Source organism: Stenella coeruleoalba (genome assembly GCF_951394435.1).
Source record: "Stenella coeruleoalba genome assembly, chromosome: 5".
Lineage (NCBI taxonomy): Eukaryota > Metazoa > Chordata > Mammalia > Artiodactyla > Delphinidae > Stenella > Stenella coeruleoalba.
In genome coordinates, this window is record NC_137150.1 from 103,736,468 (window position 1) to 103,758,035 (window position 21,568).

Here is a 21,568-nt window from a genome sequence, read left to right on the forward strand (position 1 = left end):
GAAAATGAAAAAAATCTACCCATTTCCTAAACACTCCATTATAACTATTGTCCCATAATAACCACATTTATTCAACATTTTGGTGTTTACTTCCAGTCACTCCATCTTTCTCATACATATGAAACAGATTTTACACAAGTACACAGATACATATATGCAAAATTTCAATGTTTTTCAAGGTGGAATCATATATAAACTGCATGTGATGTCTTATAATCTGAGTATGTTTTCACTTAAATCATAAATGATAAATTCTCTCTCTTCAGTGTCTCTGATCGAGCAGTTCCTTTTTGAAACTTAAATGCATTAGTTTATCTATCTCCTCTTTGTTTCACTTTCTTCTTTCAACATGCTCAGGATCACTAGCCATGCTCAAGGGTTCTCAAGATATTTTCCTAAAGAAAGTATTTCTATTCCTAACATAAATGTAGGTGCAATGTTAGAAATAACATTTTTTTTTCACTAGGAAAAGCATCACATGTATGGATCATGGTGTATTTAAACACTTTTCTGTTAATGAACAAGATTTTTTCCAATCCCTCACTATTATAAAGAAACACAATGCCTACTTGTTTATATGATTCTACATAGTCATGACAATTTCTTTAAAATAAATTCCGATGAAGATGATCCTAAGGAAAATGATTATGTATATTATTAAGGTTTTGATATTATTATCAAATTATCATCCAGTTATGTCATACCATTTTATATCAATTGGTTTGATAAAAATGTGACAATTTAGAGAATCTACTTCCTACTTCCCAATTCCTATGTAGCCTGTTTTCATGTCCAGCCCTTTCCATTTAAGGGAAAAGGCACTAATGAGACACAATTAAATCTTTTATTACTTTTCAGTTGATCTCTTTATTTAAATACAGTAAATTTTGAGTCCTTCTGCCCTTCTGAAATCTGCTCTCATCTGTATAAGATCTGACAGAAATTTCTTGACCTTTCTGGCACAACACATATTGTTCCCTATTTTGAAATCTCTTGGTATATCAATAGAAGCTGGAAGAGTGAGTCGGATATTTGCCGTTGCCATGTATTTTTCCCATTAAGTTTCATGCGATTTTATTTCCAAATTTAAAAACTAGGAAATAATGGTTAACGAATTCTTAAAAATTTTTTTCTGAAAGTAGACCTGTTCTAATTAAGAACAAAATAAATAACTGCCAGTACAATGGAGAAGTTAAAAATAATTAAATCGTAGTCCAATAAATAAAGAAAAAATTTAAAATGAGGCATAAAGTTTAGAAAATAAGCTAAACAATGGAAAATTAAACATGTAAATTACATCAACAAATAAAAATCAGTTGAACTCCTTGGTTTAATTTTATTCAATAAATATTTATTGAATACTTAGTATGTGCCAGGTATCACTAGGTCCTGAGAAGTTAGTGGTAAACAAGTCAGACACAAGACCTCCCCTTATGAAGTTTAGTCTAGTAGAAAACATATTAAAGAAGTAATTATACAGATGATATGTGTCATCAACAGATATTCAGGGTGAATTAAGCACACGTCAAGGGTTTTCTAAAGAGGTTAGAGAAAGCCTTGAACACATTATCACACACCTAAGTTCTTCATCATCACTGATCAGCTATGCATAAGCCTACATCACATTAAATACTGAAATACTAGAAAGGAACACTTTTAACGTAAGACATAAGACAAGGATGACTACTGTCATCAGTAACATTTTTATGTATGTTCTCACCAAGACAAAAAGTACAAAAAACAATTCAATACTAGTATGGGAAAGAAGCAAACAGATGAAGCATTACTTATTTCAGAGAATTTTAAACAGATGAAGAGTTTCAGTAGCACTAATTCAATATCAATACATATTTCAGGGAATATACTCTATTTCAAGGACTAGATAAAAACTAGAAATAAAATGGTGAATAAGAAGTTTTCAGTCTAGTGAGTGAAGACAGACAAGAAATAATTGCTTTATAATATGGTTAAGAGCAGTATAAAGAGTAAAAACAGAGTTTCATGGTAATAAGAAGGCCAGCTAAACTCTTTCTTTGTAAGTGGATCAGGAAAAGGCTTCCCAGAAGATGTTAAGACAAAATAGAACCCTGTAGAGCAAAAATGTATAGAAGGATGGATCTTTCTGGACAGCAGAATTGTTGTTTTAGAAGTGTAGGATGATTGCTTCACACTGTAAAGAAATTAATGTGGCTGAAACTGGAGAAGAATAAGAAATCTTTTTTGAAAAGATTTCTGAAAAATTTTTTGAAAATAATTTTGAAAAATTATCATGATTCAATCACAAAAGGAATTTAGACTTTTCCCAGAAAACAGTGGGCAATGATAAAAGTGTTATAAACAGTGAAATGGCCTTATTAAATTCTGTCTCAGAAATGCATTCAAAAGTTAAAATACATGTTTAGGAGTAATCTAGCTGACAAATGCTGTGACCACAACTAGAATAGTGGCAGTGAGGTTGAAGGAAAAAGCTGGATTCTGGAGACAATAAGGCCATGGAACACATGGGCCTGGAGAGGGGCAAGCAATGAGAAAAACAGTCAAACTCCATGACAGATGGTGGTACATCCACTGAAATAGGGAACACAGAGGGCAAAGGACTAGAATGTAAAGATGCAAGTTGTAAATGTAAAGATGATAAATTCTGGTTTGACCATATTGAGTTTGAGGTGCCTGTGCAATGTTCCACTGGAAAAGCCCCATATGCAAGCTGGTGTTCAGAAAGATGTGGAGTGGAGAGGCAGAAGTGTGAGCCATCAGTGCATGCAAGAGAAGCTAATTCTAGCCCTTGGGGTTAGAGATAATCACTTAAGGTAATAGGTAAGACAATTCCCTCCTTTTCCCACTACTAGTGGACCCAGTGGAACAAAAACATTTTTAAACATTTTTATTAACCCGTTTAGGTTGTATAGGTAGAAGTGATGAACAAGTGACTTTAGAGCCTGTAATTTAAATGTTGGCACAGTCAACATAAGGTAGGATTGTCTGCATCAGTTAGCTATTCTTTCCTGAGATTTGCTAACTAAGGTTGAGTAAATCATTGCATTTTAGAGTGTGGGATCTTGGAATAGAAGAATTTTCCCTAGGAACACATAACTGAAAAGATTCCTTTCTATATATATTCTTACCTGTTGAACATGATGTGAATTTTCTTTAGAGGTAGGGAAACAGATTAGCATACACTGGTTTAAGGATTCTGTCATTATTATATCTTATGAGGAAGGAGAATAACAATGAGTTAGATACTGTTCAGGGCAAGACAAATGAGGTGTTTCTGGTCTATGGTCAATTATTATTAATTCACTTAACAATTATTTTATAGTGGTTACTGTAAGCCAGGCATTTGGTTAAAAACATAGGATTCAATTTGGCTTCTAGGAGATCATAGTCTATTATTTAAGTAGAAAATAGACTTAAGAGTAATAGTTCCCCTCAACTAGCTGCTTCATCAGCTGAATTATAGAGGCACGCTTAGTTAATACTAAGAATTTTAATAAGCACGATAGGAAATCAACCTCTAATGTCAAAGAACTAAGAGGTCAATTGCCTTCAAAGAAACAAAAAAGTTAATTTAATCAAGATTTCTCTCATTTTGAACCTTTGTCTGGAACATTTTGAACAGTATCTTTGGCCCCTTTCTCCTTTTTACTGTGGTGCTATTCCTCATAGGCCTTGTTTGGGGAGATGGTGATTGACTTGGACATGGTTTTCCAGGAAGTGGCTGGTGATTTTTACTACATATAAACTCAAGCCAGGAGACCCCTGGAGGCAGCCGGTGGTAACTAAGTACCTTAGTGGACACACAGCCTGAGACGGTAGATGTGGTAGACTCTTTCAGAGGATGAGGAGGTAAAGGGGGTGTAGTGGAAGAGGAAGAGGAAGAAGAGGACGATGAGGAAGATGAGGGGAGTAGGAACTGCGACTGAGGGTTACTACTTTCCTTAACATAGAGCAGCCAGTCTATAGCCTGGGGCTGTTGGCTTATAGCTTGGTTTTCAGGGGCTACTGTCGGCCATGTTTTCTTCACATTAGCCTCCTTGGTGATATCAGGTTCCGATGTAGGGAAAAATTTTGATATCTCCCCAATTCCTCCAAGGTTTTCTTCAGGGACTTCATCAGGCTGATTTTCTTTCACAGGGAATGAAAAAGAAGTCTCTGGTAGAGAGAGGATAAAAACTAGTTTCACCTCTATTTCTTCCTCAGGAGTGGCCTCAGGTGCTGGGATGACAAATAGTGTTGCAGCACGAGGGTCTTTCCTTCCTGTAAGATGGTTACACTGAGATTTTATGCAGGAAGCACAAGCTAAACAAACCATATAACTTGATGAAAGGCGGGGTCCAGGATGAGGATTTGCCCTTCCCCTCATCCTTCGAAAGAGAATCTGCCTACAGAGATCCCTCTGGATTCTGGTCTTGGAGAGAGAATTGACAATTTTATTTACAACATCATCAGGGACCGTTCCACCTTTGATAATGCAGGGATGAATATAACCTAAAGTCCATCGAATTTCCTTATTTGGTTCTGTCTTTTCATAAAGACCAAAACTGCTTTTACTCTGGAGCCTGGAGCCCAATGTTAAAGCAGCTATGTTCCTGATGCAGTGTTTGGAGCTTAATAATGATGGACCTGAGATATTTGGTTTGGGATGGGGTGAGGGAAGATCTGTGGCCTTGTGTTTGTCACTTAGTGAAGTGGTGTTCTGAAATTTTGAGTGACACACTGGTGAACCCAGGGTCCTGAAGTTACGATCAAGTGTTTTGGGCGGGAACAATGGCAAACTCTTTGACTGATGCATAGAATGTGGTAAAGGTGATTTCCTTTCTTTTGAGTTGGACAACATTAATCTCAGAACACTGGAATTAGAGCTCAATACAGGTGTTGTCTGAGGTCTGGAATCAGGTAACGATGAGCTCAGAGTCATCTGACTGGGCTCCAAAGAAGGTGATGTCTGAAGCAAGTCGTGTTTGAGGTGTAGAGTTGAATGATGGTGAGGTCAAACATCTTTGATTGCGCTCTAACAAAGAGTGTCAAAGGCTATCCAATGAAGAGGCTTTCTGAGGCTTGGACTCAGGTAATGCTGAGCTAAAGGCTCTTTGATTAGGTCCCAAAGATGACAATGTCCATAGGTAGTCTGGGGAAGGAGTTTCTTGATGTTTGAGGGCATATAATGATGAACTTGAGACCCTTCGATTAGACTTCAGTGAAGGGGATATCCAGCAAAGGTCTAGAGAAGATGTATTCTAAGCATAGGGAAAGGGTAATTGTGAGCTCCAGGCTGTTTGATTGGGCTCTGGCAATGATGTCTTGGTGAGGTCAAGTGAAGATGTGATCTGAGGTTTGGCGTGGGACAACGGTGAGCTCAAGCCTCTCTTATTAGGCCACAGGGAGTTCTCTGGTGGAGGTGTAGTGAAGGTGTGGCCTGATATTTGGAGTGAGATAATGGTGATTTCAGAACCCTGTTATAGAGGTCCCGTGAAACTGTGTCCTGACACTTGGCAGAGGGCAATATTGAGCATCTCTGTACCTTCTGGTTAGAGTTTAGGGGATGCACTGCAGGGTTATTACTATGGGATTCTACTCTGACCACAGATTGGTTATTGGGTTGCTTTTGTTTTTCATCTGTGTGTTGATGTGTTAATGAGCTGCTTGTGGCCAGTTGGTAAGAGCGTTCTAATGGCACAAACTGTTGATCATAGTATGCTAGTGCCACCAACTTGTGCTAGTCTAGAGGTCTTTCTGAAAGCAGTTGGCTTGCAGGGATGTTTTAGTAACTGATAGAGTCTTTTAGCTGGATTCCATGGACAACAAATACTTTTAAATAAAAAACTTAGGTAGTTTCTATCATCTATCATGTAATCTTTTTGTTAATACCTAAATATTATAGAGCGTTTCAAAATTGAGGTGTAAATGAGGTTGAAAAAAGTGTCACCAGTTGAGATTCTTCTCTGTCTTCTCTTTAGAGTTTTTTCCTCTTGAGGAAATAATGCCTGTTAACAAAAGAGTGAAGAAGGTTCAGAAGAGATCCTGATAGGGATATTAATTTTCTCAAACAATTTGTAGTGACTAGAGAACTACTGTGTGTGTAACTTTTGAATTAAACTTTCTAAATTCCCAATTGCCCATCTGTAAAATAGATAAACATAATGTTTAATTTATTGGGCTAAAGACTAAATAATACATCTAAAATGTGTAACAGTGCCCAAGATATAACAGACGCTCAATAAAAGGTAATAGCTATTTTCAGTACTCTTTCAATGATTGCTTTAGTAAAAAAAAAAAGTCTGTGATAAGTTTATTGAATGAAATAAGAGAATCTTAAAGAAAGTGAAATGGAAGTTCTGATATGTTACTTTTCAATTTAGATTCAATTACCCATCATTATCACCTTTTAGCTTACTTCCAAAAGACCATAATTCTAGTTGAATGTCTATTACATACTTTCAGTCTTAGTCTTATTTGTCACTATTGCAGCTTTTGAAACTGTTGATCACTACCTTTTCAAACAATGTTCTTCATTCATGTCCATTATTTCTCTCTACTCTGATTCTCTCATTCATTCTCTTATTTCTCTATAGATCTTCACTGAATTCTTTTCTTTTGTTCTCACCTCAGAGTAGTTCTCAGACTTACATCACCAGTTTTGTCCTATTTTCACTTTATTCCCAAGGAATCACATTAGTTACATTTAGGATTTAAAAATGAACTATAGAAAGTTTATAAAAAACAGAACCTTCTATCTGGTCAAAAGCAATACAAGCATTTACTACTCAGGAAACACAGCTATGGTGCTTCTTAAAAAGCAGCACCTGGGCTTCCCTGGTGACGCAGTGGTTGAGAGTCCACCTGCCGATGCAGGGGACACGGGTTCGTGCCCCAGTCCGGGAAGATCCCATATGCCGCAGAGCAGCTGGGCCTGTGAGCCATGGCCGCTGAGCCTGCGCGTCCAGAGCCTGTGCTCCGCAACGGGAAAAGCCACAACAGTGAGAGGCCCGCGTACCGCAAAAAAAAAAAAAAAAAAAAAAAAAGCAACACATGGTTTAACATGACACTATTTCAGTGCATTTTTCATGGTCAAGTGTCTGTTCTTCAGGTTTTAAGGCTAAAACACACTATATGACAAAAAACCCAAGAGTAATTCCAACTGATGCAGGGATTAGCCAATTAGAACACTGACTTTAAGGCCCTTGAAGAATGAGAGCTATCAGAATTTGGTTTCATGGTTATTTCTATGCTTCAGTAACTTACTAATCCAATTTCTGACGGACAACTTTATTCCTCATATATGCCAACTTATCCACTTATTTACTATCAATTCTACTACTGCTAGAATTTTTTCCCTTATGTTAAGGTGTCTTTCCACATATTTAATCTTATTTACATTTATTTAAAAATATATCTTATTAGTATCTTAATTCACTTGTTTTCAAGTGTTGAGTCATTCTTAGTGGAATTCTCCAAGTATCAACAATATTATTTACACACCAATGACTTCCTAATTTTTTTGTCTCTAGTCCTGGTTTTCTCTTTAGCTTTGAAATTCTATTTCCAATTAATCATCAGACTTCTCTATCCAAAATTCCCCAAAACAATTCAATCACAAAACATAAAAATCAGTAAGTTATTTCTCCTTATAAAGAAATCATCTTTTTGTATATCTTCTCTCTCGGTTCTTAAAACCTAGTCATCTAATTCAAAATCTTTGAAATCATCCTGGACAGCTTCACTTTCTAAAATGATTTAGAAACCAGGACCTCTTGGTTTTATCTCTTTCATACCTTAATTCATCTTTTTTCTATCCAATTCCACTATTTCAGTTTATACCGTAGGCATATCTCAGGTAAACTAATGTATTATTATATTAACCTCTACATATCTTTCCCCCATAACCTCACTCACTCTCTTCCCTCTCCTCTGTCACACATCCAAAGCAAACTCTTGCTGGTGAGACATAGTTACTCCTCACCCAAAGATTTTCTTCATTTTGCTTCTGCCTGCATGAATAATAACGACTGAAGTTACTTGCTGGCTTTGTGTGGTGTGTTTTGAGATCCAATACTTTAAAAGGAGGGGGAATGGCACATCCTACTATATATGTGTGGCACTGTAACAAACGTCTAGATAATAATAATAGAGTAACTCCATGATCTTGAAAGATTTCTTAAAAGAATATAAAAAGGCTTCAAGATGGCGGAAGAGTAAGACGTGGAGATCACCTTCCTCCCCCAAAATACATCAGAAATACATCTACATGTGGAACAACTCCTACAGAACACCTACTGAACACTGGCAGAAGACCTCAGACCTCCCAAAAGGCAAGAAAATCCCTACGTACCTGCGCAGGGCTTAAGAAAAAAGAAAAAACAGAGACAAAAGAATAGGACGGGACCTGCACCAGTGGGAGGGAGCTGTGAAGGCGGAAAGGTTTCCACACACTAGGAAGCCCTTTCACTGGTAAAGATGGGCATGGCGGAAGGGGGAAGCTTCGGAGCCGCGGAGGAGAGCACAGCAACAGGGGTGCGGAGGGAAAAGCGGAGAGATTCCCGCACAGAGGATCAGTGCCAACCAGCACTCACCAGCCCGAGAGGCTTGTCTGCTCCCCCACCAGGGTGGGCGGGGGCTGGGAGCTGAAGCTCGGGCTTCAGTTGGAGCGCAGGGAGAGGACTGGCGGCGTGAACACAGCCTGAAGGGGTTAGTGTGCCACAGCTAGCCGGGAGGGAATCCGGGGAAAAGGTCTGCAGCTGCCGAACAGGCAAGAGACTTTTTCTTCCCTCTTTGTTTCCTGGTGCGCGAGGAGAAGGGTTTAAGAGCGCTGCTTAAAGGAGCTCCAAAGACGGGCGCGAGCCGCGGCTATCAGCGCAGACCCCAGAGACGGGCATAAGACGCTAAGTCTACTGCTGCTGCCACCAAGAAGCCTGTGTGCCAGCACAGGACACTCTCCACACCTCCCCTCCCAGAAGCCTGTGCAGCCCGCCACTGCTAGGGTCCCGGGATCCAGGGACAACTTCCCCGGGAGAACGCATGGCGTGCCTCAGGCTGGTGCAACGTCAAGCTGGCCTCTGCTGCCGCAGGCTCGCCCCACATCCGTACCCCTCCCTCCCCCGGCCTGAGTGAGCCACAGCCCCCGAATCAGCTGCTCCTTTAACCCCCTCCTGTCTGAGCGAAGAAGAACCGCCCTCAGGTAACCTACACGCAGAGGCGGGGCCAAATCCAAAGCTGAACCCCGGGAGCTGTGTAAACAAAGAAGAGAAAGGGAAATCCCTCCCAGCAGCCTCAGGAGCAGCAGATTAAATCTCCACAATCAACTTGATGTACCCCGCATCTGTGGAATACATGAATAGACAACGAATCATCCCAAATTGAGGAGGTAGACTTTGGGAGCAACAATACATATATTTTTTTCCCTTTTTCTTTTTTTGTGAGTGTGTATGTGTATGCTTCTGTGTGTAATTTTGTCTGTACAGCTTTGCTTTTACCATTTGTCCTAGGGTTCTGTCTGTCCGGTTTTTTGTTTTGTTTTGGTTTTTTAGTATAGTTTTTAGCGTTATCATTGGCGGATTTGTTCTTTGGTTTGGTTGTTCTCTTCTTTCTTTCTTTTTTTTTATTACTTTAAAAAAATTTTTTAATGTTTATTTTAATTATTTTATTTTATTTTATCAACTTTTCTTTCTTTCCTTCTTTCTTCCTTTCTCTTTCTTTCTTCCTCCCTCCCTTTCTTTCTCTCTTTCTTTCTTTCTTTCTTTCTTTCTTTCTTTCTTTTTCTTTCTTTCTTTCTTTTCTCCCTTTTATTCTGAGCCTTGTGGAGGACAGGCTCTTGGTGCTCCAGCCAGGCGTTAGCGCTGTGCCTCTGAGGTGGGAGAGCCAAGTTCAGGGCATTGTTCCACTAGAGACCTCCCAGCTCCATGTAATATCAAATGGAGAAAATCTTCCAGAGATCTCCATCTCAACACCAAGACCCAGCTCCACTCAATGACCAGCAAGCTCCAGTGCTGGACACCCTATGACAAACAACTAGCAAGACAGGAACACAACCCCACCCATTAGTAGAGAGGCTGCCTAAAATCATAATAAGGCCACAGACACCCCAAAACACACCATCAGACGTGACACCAGAAAGAAGATCCAGCCTCATCCACCAGAACACAGGCACTAGTCCCCTCCACCAGGAAGCCGACAAAACCCACTGAACCAACCTTAGCCACTGAGGGCAGACACCAAGAACAATGGGAATTACGAACCTGCAGCCTGCAAAAACGAGACCCCAAACACAGTAAGTTAAGCAAAATGAGAAGACAGAGAAGCACACAGCAGATGAAGGAGCAAGGTAAAAACCCACCAGAACTAATGAAAGAAGAGGAAATAGGCAGTCTACCTGAAAAAGAATTCAGAATAATGATAGTAAAGATGATCCAAAATCTTGGAAATAGAATGGAGAAAATATAAGAAATGTTTAACAAGGACCTACAAGAACTTTTCTTGCCTCTTTGTTTCCTGGTGCATGAGGAGAGGGGATTAAGAGTGCCACTTAAAGGAGCTCCAGAGATGGGCATGAGCCGCGGCTATCAGTGCAAACCCCAGAGACGGGCATGAGATGCTAAGGCTGCTGCTGAAGCCACCAAGAAGCCTGTGTGCATGCACAGGAATTATCTATCTTGGAAATAGAATGGAGAAAATACAAGAAACGTTTAACAAGGACCTAGAAGAACTAAAGAGCAAACAAACAGTGATGAATAACACAATAAATGAAATTAAAAATTCTCTAGAAGGGATCAATAGCAGAACAACTGAGGCAGAAGAACGGATAAGTGACCTGGAAGATAAAATAGTGGAAATAACTACCTCAGAGCAGAGTAAAGAAAAAAGAATGAAAAGAATTGAGGACAGTCTCAGAGACCTCTGGGACAACACTAAACATACCAACATTCAAATGATAGGGGTCCCAGAAGAAGAAGAGAAAAAGAAAGGGAGTGAGAAAATATTTGAAGAGATTATAGTTGAAAACTTCCCAAATATGGGAAAGGAAATAGTCAATCAAGTCCAGGAAGCACAGAGAGTCCCATACAGGATAAATACAAGGAGAAACACGCCAAGACACATATTAATCAAACTGTCAAAAATTAAATACAGGGCTTCTCTGGTGGTGCAGTGGTTGAGAGTCCGCCTGCCGATGCAGGGGACATGGGTTCGTGCCCCAGTCTGGGAAGATCCCACATGCCACAGAGCGGCTGGGCCTGTGAGCCACGGCCGCTGAGCCTGCGCGTCCAGAGCCTGTGCTCTGCAACGGGGGAGGCCACAACAGTGAGAGGCCTGTGTACAGAAAAAAAAAAAAAATTACATACAAAGAAAAAATATTAAAAGCAACAAGGGAAAAACAACAAATAAAATACAAGGGAATCCCCATAAGGTTAACAGCTGATCTTTCAGTAGAAACTCTCCAAGCCAGAAGGGAGTGGCAGGACATATTTAAACTGATGAAGGGGAAAAACCTACAACCAAGATTACTTTACCTAGCAAGGATCTCATTCAGATTTGACAGAGAAATTAAAAGCTTTACAGACAAGCAAAAGCTAAGAGAATTCAGCACCACCAAACCAGCTTTACAACAAATGCTAAAGGAACTTCTCTAGGCAAGAAACACAAGACAAGGAAAAGACCTACAATAACAAACCCAAAACAATTAAGAAAATGGTAATAGGAACATACATATCGATAATTACCTTAAATGTAAATGGATTAAATGCTCCAACCAAAATACATAGACTGGCTGAATGGATACAAAAACAAGACCCGTATATATGCTGTCTACAAGAGACCCACTTCAGACCTAGGGACATATACAGACTGAAAATGAGTGGATGGAAAAAGATATTCCATGCAAATGGAAATCAAAAGAAAACTGGAGTAGCAATTCTCATATCTGACAAAATAGACTTTAAAACAAAGACTATTACAAGAGACAAAGAAGGATACTACATAATGATCAAGGGATCAATCCAAGAAGAAGATATAACAATTTTAACTATTTATGCACCACAAATAGGAGGACCTCAATACATAAGGCAAATGCTAACAGCCATAAAAGGGGAAAATGACAGTAACACAATCACAGTAGGGGACTTTAACACCCCACTTTCACCAATGGACAGATCATCCAAAATAAAAAGAAATAAGGAAATACAAGCTTTGAATGATACATTAAAAAAGAAGGACCTTCAATATAATTGAAGTACGCGGTACTGCAATTGTATTGCAGTATTGCAGTACGCGGGCCTCTCACTGTTGTGGCCTCTCCCGTTGCGTGGCACGGGCTCCGGACGCACAGGCTCAGCAGCCATGGCTCACGGACCCAGCTGCTCCGCGGCATGTGGATCTCCCCGGACCAGGGCACGAACCCATGTCCCCTGCATCGGCAGGCAGAATCTCAACCACTGTGCCACGAGGGAAGCCCAATATAAGTCTCTTTTAAATGTCTGGATTCACCTTGGGGCAAGCGCTGATGTGCAGGTTCGATGTTCAGCAACTCTCCTTGGCACTTTCCCTGGCAACAGTGCTCAGAACCGCAGTAAACAGAACTGTCAGTAATAAATCAATTAACTCTAAAGAACTGTGATGTGAGATATCAGGCTGTGTCTTTGTTTCCCAATGTTGGCAGCCTTCCTATCCTGAGAGTAGCATCATCTGACACTCACCTATGAACTCAGGTATAGCCCAGGTCCAGGAACACTCCAGACCTTGGATCTCATGGATTTCTTGAGTTCTAGCTCACTAGCATCCAACTAGGAATCAATAAAGTTACCTAGAAGCATTAATGAACTATTTTCAATATTTCAAAATACCTAATTCAAAATTATCATTGGTCTATAAAGGATCACTTACATATAGGCTAAGTAGTGTCAAATGTCTTTGCGTTTAATTGGAATTCTATCGATTATGTGTACTTCCATATTATCTCAGAGTTTACTCTAAAGTAATACTTATTTTGGTTTTGGATGTTTACTTGACTACTGTGTCTCTCTCAAGATCATATAGTGTTGAACCTGGCTCATTCATTTGACAGACAGTTGATAAACAGTATATTCCAGATCTTGTGCTAGGCACTGAGGATAAAGAAATAAGAGACTTCATGTTGCTTTCAGTCTACTCCTAATGTGACTGGAGAGGGAGGTAAGCCAATAATACAATGTGAAGTGATAAGTATATCAACATAGCATTATTAGAACACAGAGAACAGACACGACTCAGAATGAGCAGAGAGAGTGGAATTACCATGTGGCTGTATGCCTCTTTGCTTCCATTGTCATTGCAAGAAAAAGTTTTGTAGCTACTTCTGATCTTAACTTGGTCTTTAACTGCTTGTCTCTTCAATGTTTTTCCCACTCCTTCTACTAGTTTCTTTTGCTATTCATATCCTCCCTCCAGAGGAGCTGACAAGGGTTTCTTCTCTTCTTATGTGACTTTATTTTTGCAACTATTAAAGGGAGTCCTATTGATGTGATCTCAGCCATTTTCTTTGTCTACCAAGGTGGAATTCTTTCAAGGATTATCTCCAGATCCATATTTATCCTTGAACTTTTGAACTGCTGTGACTTAGGTGTTAATAATCCAAGTACATTTTCAGAGCTTTGGTCTTCTCAAAAGAGGAAAAAATCTTATGCTATGTTCTAATATTTCCATCAAAGAAAGATGCTAACTGCCTTTATAAATTTAAAGATTGTAGGGCTTCCCCAGTGACGCAGTGGTTAAGAGTCCACCTGCTAATGCAGGGGACATGGGTTCGTGCCCCGGTCTGGAAAGATACCACATGCTGTGGAGCAGTTGGGCCTGTGAGCCATGGCCGCTGAGCCTGCGTGTCCGGAGCCTGTGCTCCACAACAGGAGAGACCACAACAGTAAGAGGCCTGCGTACCAGAAAAAAAAAAAAAAAAAAAATTAAAGTTTGTAGCCCTAGAATTCTCACTCCTTTCTGGCTATTCTGGAGGTGAGAAAAATATAAGGAAGACTAGCCACCTCATTTGCATATCCACTGAATCATCCTCCTGATAAGTACAGATTTTCCTCTAATGAAATACTGTTTCATCAAACTGCCTACGAAATAACTGTACAAACATTCTAATGTACTCTACCCAAGGGTAGAGGCTATTATGTTAAATTTCTTATAAAATAGTTCTTTTGTTATCACAGTTTTTGAATACAGAGAATATATATGTTTGAACAAAACACAATCATTGAAAAGCAAGTATAGCCATTCTCTGACAGGAGAAAAAAATCACTGTGATATTATTTTACCAGAACCAAGATTTTAAAAAATGGGTACAGCAGAAATTTTAATGATTATATTTGCTTGTTGGATGTTAATTTCATCACCTAATTGATATTTTATTTAGTATCAACTCATACTGCAGATAGTTATATGAAAGCTTTAAATAGTTATAAATAAAGAAAAAGAAAGAAAAAAAAAGGACTTAATTGATATTTATAGGACAGTCCATCCAAAAAACCAGAATACACTTTCTTCTTAAGTGCTCATGGAAGATTCTCCAGGATAGATCATGTCTTGGGTCACAAATCAAGCCTTGGTAAATTTAAGAAAATTGAAATCGTATCAAGTATCTTTTCTGACAAGAACTCTATGAGACTAGATATCAATTACAGGAAAAAATCTGTAAAAATACAAGCACATGGAGGCTAAACAATACACTACTAAATAACCAAGAGATCACTGAAGAAATCAAAGAGGAAATCAAAAATACCTAGAAACAAATGACAATGAAAACACGATGACCCAAAACCTATGGGATGCAGCAAAAGCTGTCCCAAGAAGGAAGTTTATAACAATAAAATCCTACCTCAAGAAACAAAAAACACCTCAAATAAACAATCTAACCTTACACCTAAAGCAATTAGAAAAAGAAGAACAAAAAAACTACAATGTTTGTAGAAGGAAAGAAATCATAAAATCAGATCAGAAACAAATGAAAAAGAAATGAAGGAAATGATAGCAAAGATCAATAAAACTAAAAGCTGGTTCTTTGAGAAGATAAACAAAATGGATAAACCACTAGCCTGACTCATCAAGAAAAAAAGGGAGAAGACTCAGATCAATAGAATTAGAAATGGAAAAGGAGAAGTAACAACTGACACTGCAGAAATACAAAGAATCATGAGAAATTACTACAAGCAACTATATGCCAATAAAATGGACAACCTGGAAGAAATGGACGAACTGTTAGAAGTGCACAACCTTCTGAGACTGAAACAGAAGGAATAGAAAATATGAACAGACCAATCACAAGCACTGAAATTGAAACTGTGATTAAAAATGTTCCAACAAACAAAAGCCCAGGACCACAGGGCTTCACAGGCTAATTCTATCAAACATTTAGAGAAGAGCTAACACCTATCCTTCTCAAACTCTTCCAAAATATAGCAGAGGGAGGAACACTCCCAAACTCATTCTACGAGGCCACCATCACCCTGATACCAAAACCAGACAAAGATGTCACAAAGAAAGAAAACTACAGGCCAATATCACTGATGAACATAGATGCAAAAATCCTCAGCAGAATACTGGCAAACAAAATCCAACAGCACATTAAAAGGATCATACACCATGGTCAAGTGGGGTTGATTCCAGGAATGCAAGGATTCTTCAATATACACAAATCAATCAGTGTGATATACCATATTAACAAACTGAAGGAGAAAAAGCAGATGATCATCTCAATAGATGCAGAAAAAGTTTTTGACAAAATTCAACCATTTATGATAAAAACCCTCCAGAAAGTAGGCATAGAGGGAACTTACCTCAACATAATAAAGCCCATATATGACAAACCCACAACCTACATCGTCCTCAATGGTGAAAACCTGAAACCATTTCCACGAAGATCAGGAACAAGACAAGTTTGCCCACTCTCAACACTATTATTCAACATAGTTTTGGAAATTTTAGCCACAGCAACCAGAGAAATAAAAAATAAAAGGAATCCAAAACGGAAAAGCAGAAGTAAAGGTGTCACTGTTTGCAGATGACATGATACTATACATAGAGAACCCTAAAGATGCCACCAGAAGACTACTAGAGCTAATCAATGAATTTGGTAAAGTAGCAGGATAAAAAACTAATGCACGGAAATTTCTTGCATTCCTATACACTAATGATGAAAAATCTGAAAGTGAAATTAAGAAAACACTCCCATTTACCACTGCAACAAAAAGAATAAAATATCTAGGAATAAACCTACCTAAGGAGACAAAAGACCTGTATGCAGAAAATTATAAGATACTGATTAAGGAAATTAAAGATGATACAAATAGATGGAGACATATACCATGTCCTCGGATTGGAAGAATCAACATTGTGGAAATAATTATACTACCCAAAGCAATCTACAGATTCAATGCAATCCCCATTAAACTACGACTGGCATTTTTCACAGAAGTAGAACAAAAAATCTCACAATCTTATGGCAACATAGCAGATCCCGAATTGCCAACGCAATCTTGAGAAAGACAAACGGAGCTGGAGGAATCTGGCTCCCTGACTTCAGACTATACTACAAAGCTACGGTCATCAAGACAGTATGGTACTGGAACAAAAACAGAAATATAGATCAATGGAACAGGATAGAAAGCCCAGAGATAAACCCACGCACATATGGTCACCTTTTCTTTGATAAAGGAGGCAAGAATATACAGTGGAGAAAAGACAGCCTCTTCAATAAGTGGTGCTGGGAAAACTGGACAGCTACCTGTCAAAGAATGAAATTAGAACACTCCGTAACACCACACACAAAAATAAACTCAAAATGGATTAAAGACCTAAAAGTAAGGCCAGACACTTTTAAACTCTTGGAGGAAAACACAGGCAGAATGCTCCATGACATATATCACAGCAAGATCCTTTTTGACCTACCTCCTAGAGAAATGGTAATAAAACAAAAATAAACAAATGGGACCTAATGAAACTTAAAGGCTTTTGCACAGCAAAGGAAACCATAAACAACACGAAAAGACAACCCTCAGAATGGGAGAAAATATTTACAAATGAAGCAACTGACAAAGGATTAATCTCCAAAATTTACAAGCAGCTCATGCAGTTCAATGTCAAAAAAACAAACAACCCAATCCAAAAATGGGCAGAATACCTAAATAGACAGCTCTCCAAAGAAGATATACAGATTGCCAACAAACACATGAAAGAATACTCAATATCATTAATCATTAGAGAAATGCAAATCAAAACTGCAATGAAATATCATCTCACACCAGTCAGAATGGCCATCTTCAAAAAATCTAGAAACAATAAATGCTGGAGAGGGTGTGGAGAAAAGAACACACTCTTGCACTGTTGGTGGGAATGTAAATTGACACAGCCACTATGGAGAACAGTTTGGAGGTTCCTTAAAAAACTAAAAATAGAACTACCATACGACCCAGCAATCCCCATATTGGGCATATACCCTGAAAAACCGTAATTCAAAAAGAATCATGTACCAAAATGTTAATCGCAGCTCTATTTACAGTAGCCAGGACATGGAAGCAACCTAAGTGTCCATCAGCAGATGACTGGATAAAGAAGATGTGGTACATATATACTATGGAATATTACTCAGCCATAAAAAAAAACGAAATTGAGTTATTTGTAATGAGGTGGATGGACCTAGAGTCTGTCATACAGAGTGAAGTATGTCAGAAAGAGAAAAACAAATACCGTATGCTAACACATATATATGGAATCTAAGGAAAAAAGAAATGTCATGAAGAACCTAGGGGCAAGACGGGAATAAAGACACAGACCTACTAGAGAACGGACTTGAGGATATGGGGAGGGGGAAGGGTAAGCTGGGACAAAGTGAGAGAGTGTCATGGACATATATACACTACCAAATGTAAAATAGCTAGCTAGTGGGAAGCAGCCGCATAGCACAGGGAGATCAGCTCAGTGCTTTGTGACCACCTAGAGGGCTGGGACAGGGCGAGTAAGAGGGAGTGAGACAGATGAGGGAAGAAATATGGGGATATATGTATATGTATAACTGATTCACTTTGTTATAAAGCAGAAACTAACACACCATTGTAAAGCAGTTATACTCCAATAAAGATGTTTAAAAAAAGAACATAGAAAGCTATAACCATTAAAAATTGATAAGTTAAAATCAAGAATTCCCAATCATCAAAAAATACCATATTTAGGAAGAATTAAAGGCAAATCAAAGAATGGAAATAAATATTTACAATACTTAAAAAAAGACTCATATCCATTACAACTTCTGCAAGTTGCTAAGAAAAGACAGGCAACGTAATTAGAATGATAAGCAATACATGTGAGTAAGCACTTCACAAGGAAGATATCCAAATGCTAATGCACATATGAAAAAAACACTCAGCCTCCTTAGAAATCAGTGAAGTGCATATTTAAACTACAGAGAGATCCTACTGCACATTATTAGAATGTGACTAAAATAATATGAAAACTGACAAAGCCAATAATTGGTGATTATGTAGCTTAATAGTATATTTTATATATACACACACATGTGTATATTATATTCCACTCTTAGGTACATTCCAAGAGGCATGTAATGCATAAATATTGGTACCAAAATACATATAGTAGGATATTCATTGGAACATTATTCCTAATAGCTTCAAACTAGAATTAACTGTCCATCATTAATAGAATATATAAATAAATTGTGATATATTCATTCAATAAAATACCAAACAACAATGAAAATTAACAGAAAATCTAGCTTCATGCAACTACATGGATGAATATCACATACAAAATGTTGAATGAAAAGTATTATATGCACAAAAAATAATTCATAATTTTATGTGTGAAAGTACAAAATGAGTTCATACTAACTATGGTGTTAGTAGTCAAGATAATAATACATTTACGGAAGTGGAGATTCGGAGGGAACACAAAGCTTCTGGGGTGTTGATAATGGTCTGTTTCTTGACCTGGATGCTGATTGTGTGGGTGAATTCACTTTGTGATAATTGAGCTCTAACACAGTTATGCTATGTGTATTTTTCTGTGTTTCTTAATTTCAATAAAAATTTTAAAATTGCATAACTTGATACTAATTTGAAAAGACACATCTGCCACAAATTTTCACTGAAAATTGAAACATTAAAGGATGAACCAAGTTCTGGCACACAGATGCAATCAAAACTTAGAAAAAAGGGAGACGAGGAGAAGAATGCAGTGTAGAAATCCTGCTCTCATATGGAGGGGAATAAAGAAATTCAAAACAAATGGAACTAATAAGAATTTAAGATAAAGAAAAAAACAGAGAAAAATAACATTTTTGAATTTTTTCCACTTTCAGACAAATAACATTCCCATTTCAAAGAATGTTTTGCTAAAGCATATAAATGTTAAATACAATGCAAGAAGTGGTGGAGATTTGACTGAAGCTATAACTATGGGAAGAAAATGAATATGACTTATGAAAGACTTAATTCACAAATAATCTCTGTGCCCGAATTCTTTTTGCAGTTGAGTCCTTTCAAACTTTCAATGAAGATATATTTATAAATGTTATACAAACTTTTACAGAATATTATGAACATAAAAATATTCTAAATTTGTTCTGTGAAACTGTTGTATATAATTCTGATATTAAAACATAACAAAGGTAGTAGTTCAAAACTAAAATGAAAATAATAAAGTGATAACACATACCACATGCAAAATTCCTAAATAAAATAAAAACAGTTAATTTAACATTACAATAAAATAATAATTGACTGTCACCAACTTGATCTCATTCAAACAATGTAATGATGATTTATTATTAGGAAACATTTAAATTGTCATGTTCAGAATTCAAAAATAAATCTTAATAGGTATTCAAAAAAGTAATTTTATATAATCCAACCTCCATTTCTCATAAAACTCAGTCAGTAAACTACTAAGAAAAAACTGATTATTTAATGAAAGCAAACATCAATTTGAAAACAAAATCAAATCATTCAGTTGGCATTGAAATATAAGTTAGTCCCATTAGGGATTGGTAATAGACAAGCATATCCACTATCACTACTACAATTTAATGTTGTTTAAGATCTGGCCAATGCAGTAAAGAAGGAAACAGAAAGATACATAACTATTGAAAAGGAAGAAATTAAATAATCTTTCTGCATAGCATATGGTTGAAAACCCAATTTAGAATATAGAAAACCAAACAGAATCAATATATATTAAAATTCAGAAAGTTCAAGGAAGTCACTCTTTACTAAGTCAATATACATGGATCAAGAAATTTCTTAAATATCAACATTTGAATCAACTTTTGATATTTGTAGCATTAAATGACTCTATAAGAAAAGAAGTTTTCAAATAATGATATTAACTTTCTCCTTAAACAACTAGGAAAAGAAGAGCACATTAAATTAAAATTAAGTAGAAGAAAGAAAATAATAGAGATTGGAAGCTAAATAAGTTAGAAGTAAGAAAAGCAGGATACAAAAAGCTGGTTCTTTGAGATCAATGAAATTGAAAATATTTATCCAGATATATCAAGGGAAATGAAGACATAAATTACAAATATCAGGAATGAGAGAGCTGGCATTACTATGGACTCTACAGATATTTAAGAAGATAATAAGGTAATTCTGTGAATAATATTATGCCAATATATTAGACAACTCAGAGGAAAAGGGCAGATTTCTTGAAAGATAAAAATTGCCGAAACTCATTCAAGAATAAATAGAATATCTGAAGGTCCCAAATTTACTAAATAAATTGAAGTTTAAAACTTTCCCATAGGGCTTCCCTAGTGGCGCAGTGGTTGAGAGTCCACCTGCCGATGCAGGGGACGCGGGTTCGTGCCCCGGTCTGGGAAGATCCCACATGCCGCGGAGCGGCTGGGGCCGTGAGCCATGGCCGCTAAGCCTGCGTGTCCGGAGCCTGTGCTCCACAACGGGAGAGGCCACAACAGTGAGAGGCCCGCGTACCGCAAGAAAACTTTCCCACAAAGAAAACACAAGACCCTGATTGCTTCCCTTGTGCATTCCACAAAACATTTAAGAAAGAAAGAATACCAGTTCTGCAAATGTTCTTCCAGAAAATTAAAATGGAACAATTTCTTCCTAACTCATTCTATGAATCAATCATTACCTTGATACCAAATTCAAACAAAAACATTATTAGATTATAAAAAAACTATAGACCAATATTCTTCATATAGATGCAAAAATTCCAAACAAAATTTTAGCAAGTCAAATCTCAAAATATATAAAAAAGATAATACACTTCTTCAAAATCCATGAACCCAATCTTATCATAAGATACCAGCCAAGCCCAAACCGACGAAAATTCTACAAAATATTTCACCAGTACTCTTCAAATGTGCCAAAGTCATGAAAAACAAGGAAAGACAGAGAAACTGTCACACACTGGAGAAATCTAAACATAATGACTAAAGGCATCATGGTATCCTGGACTGGATCCTGGGTCAGCAAGAAGATATTAAAGAAAAATCTGGTGAAATTCTATTAAAATCTGTAGTTCCGTTAATAGTATTGTACCAATGTTAATTTCTTTGTTTTGATAAATATGC

General features: G+C 37.5%; 1 protein-coding gene across 2 annotated transcripts in view; it reads right to left on the reverse strand.

Moving 5' to 3' along the window:
- Positions 1–1,396: 1,396 nt before the first annotated feature.
- The window catches only part of CSNK2A2IP (casein kinase 2 subunit alpha' interacting protein), a 258,124-nt gene continuing 237,952 nt past the window's right edge, over positions 1,397–21,568 (reverse strand). For both annotated transcript variants that reach the window (XM_079923049.1, XM_079923048.1), the window contains one exon: positions 1,397–5,984. In XM_079923049.1, coding sequence (XP_079779175.1) covers positions 3,569–4,918 — 1,350 coding nt within the window. In that variant the 5' untranslated portion in view covers positions 4,919–5,984 and the 3' untranslated portion in view covers positions 1,397–3,568. The remainder of the gene's footprint in view (positions 5,985–21,568) is intronic.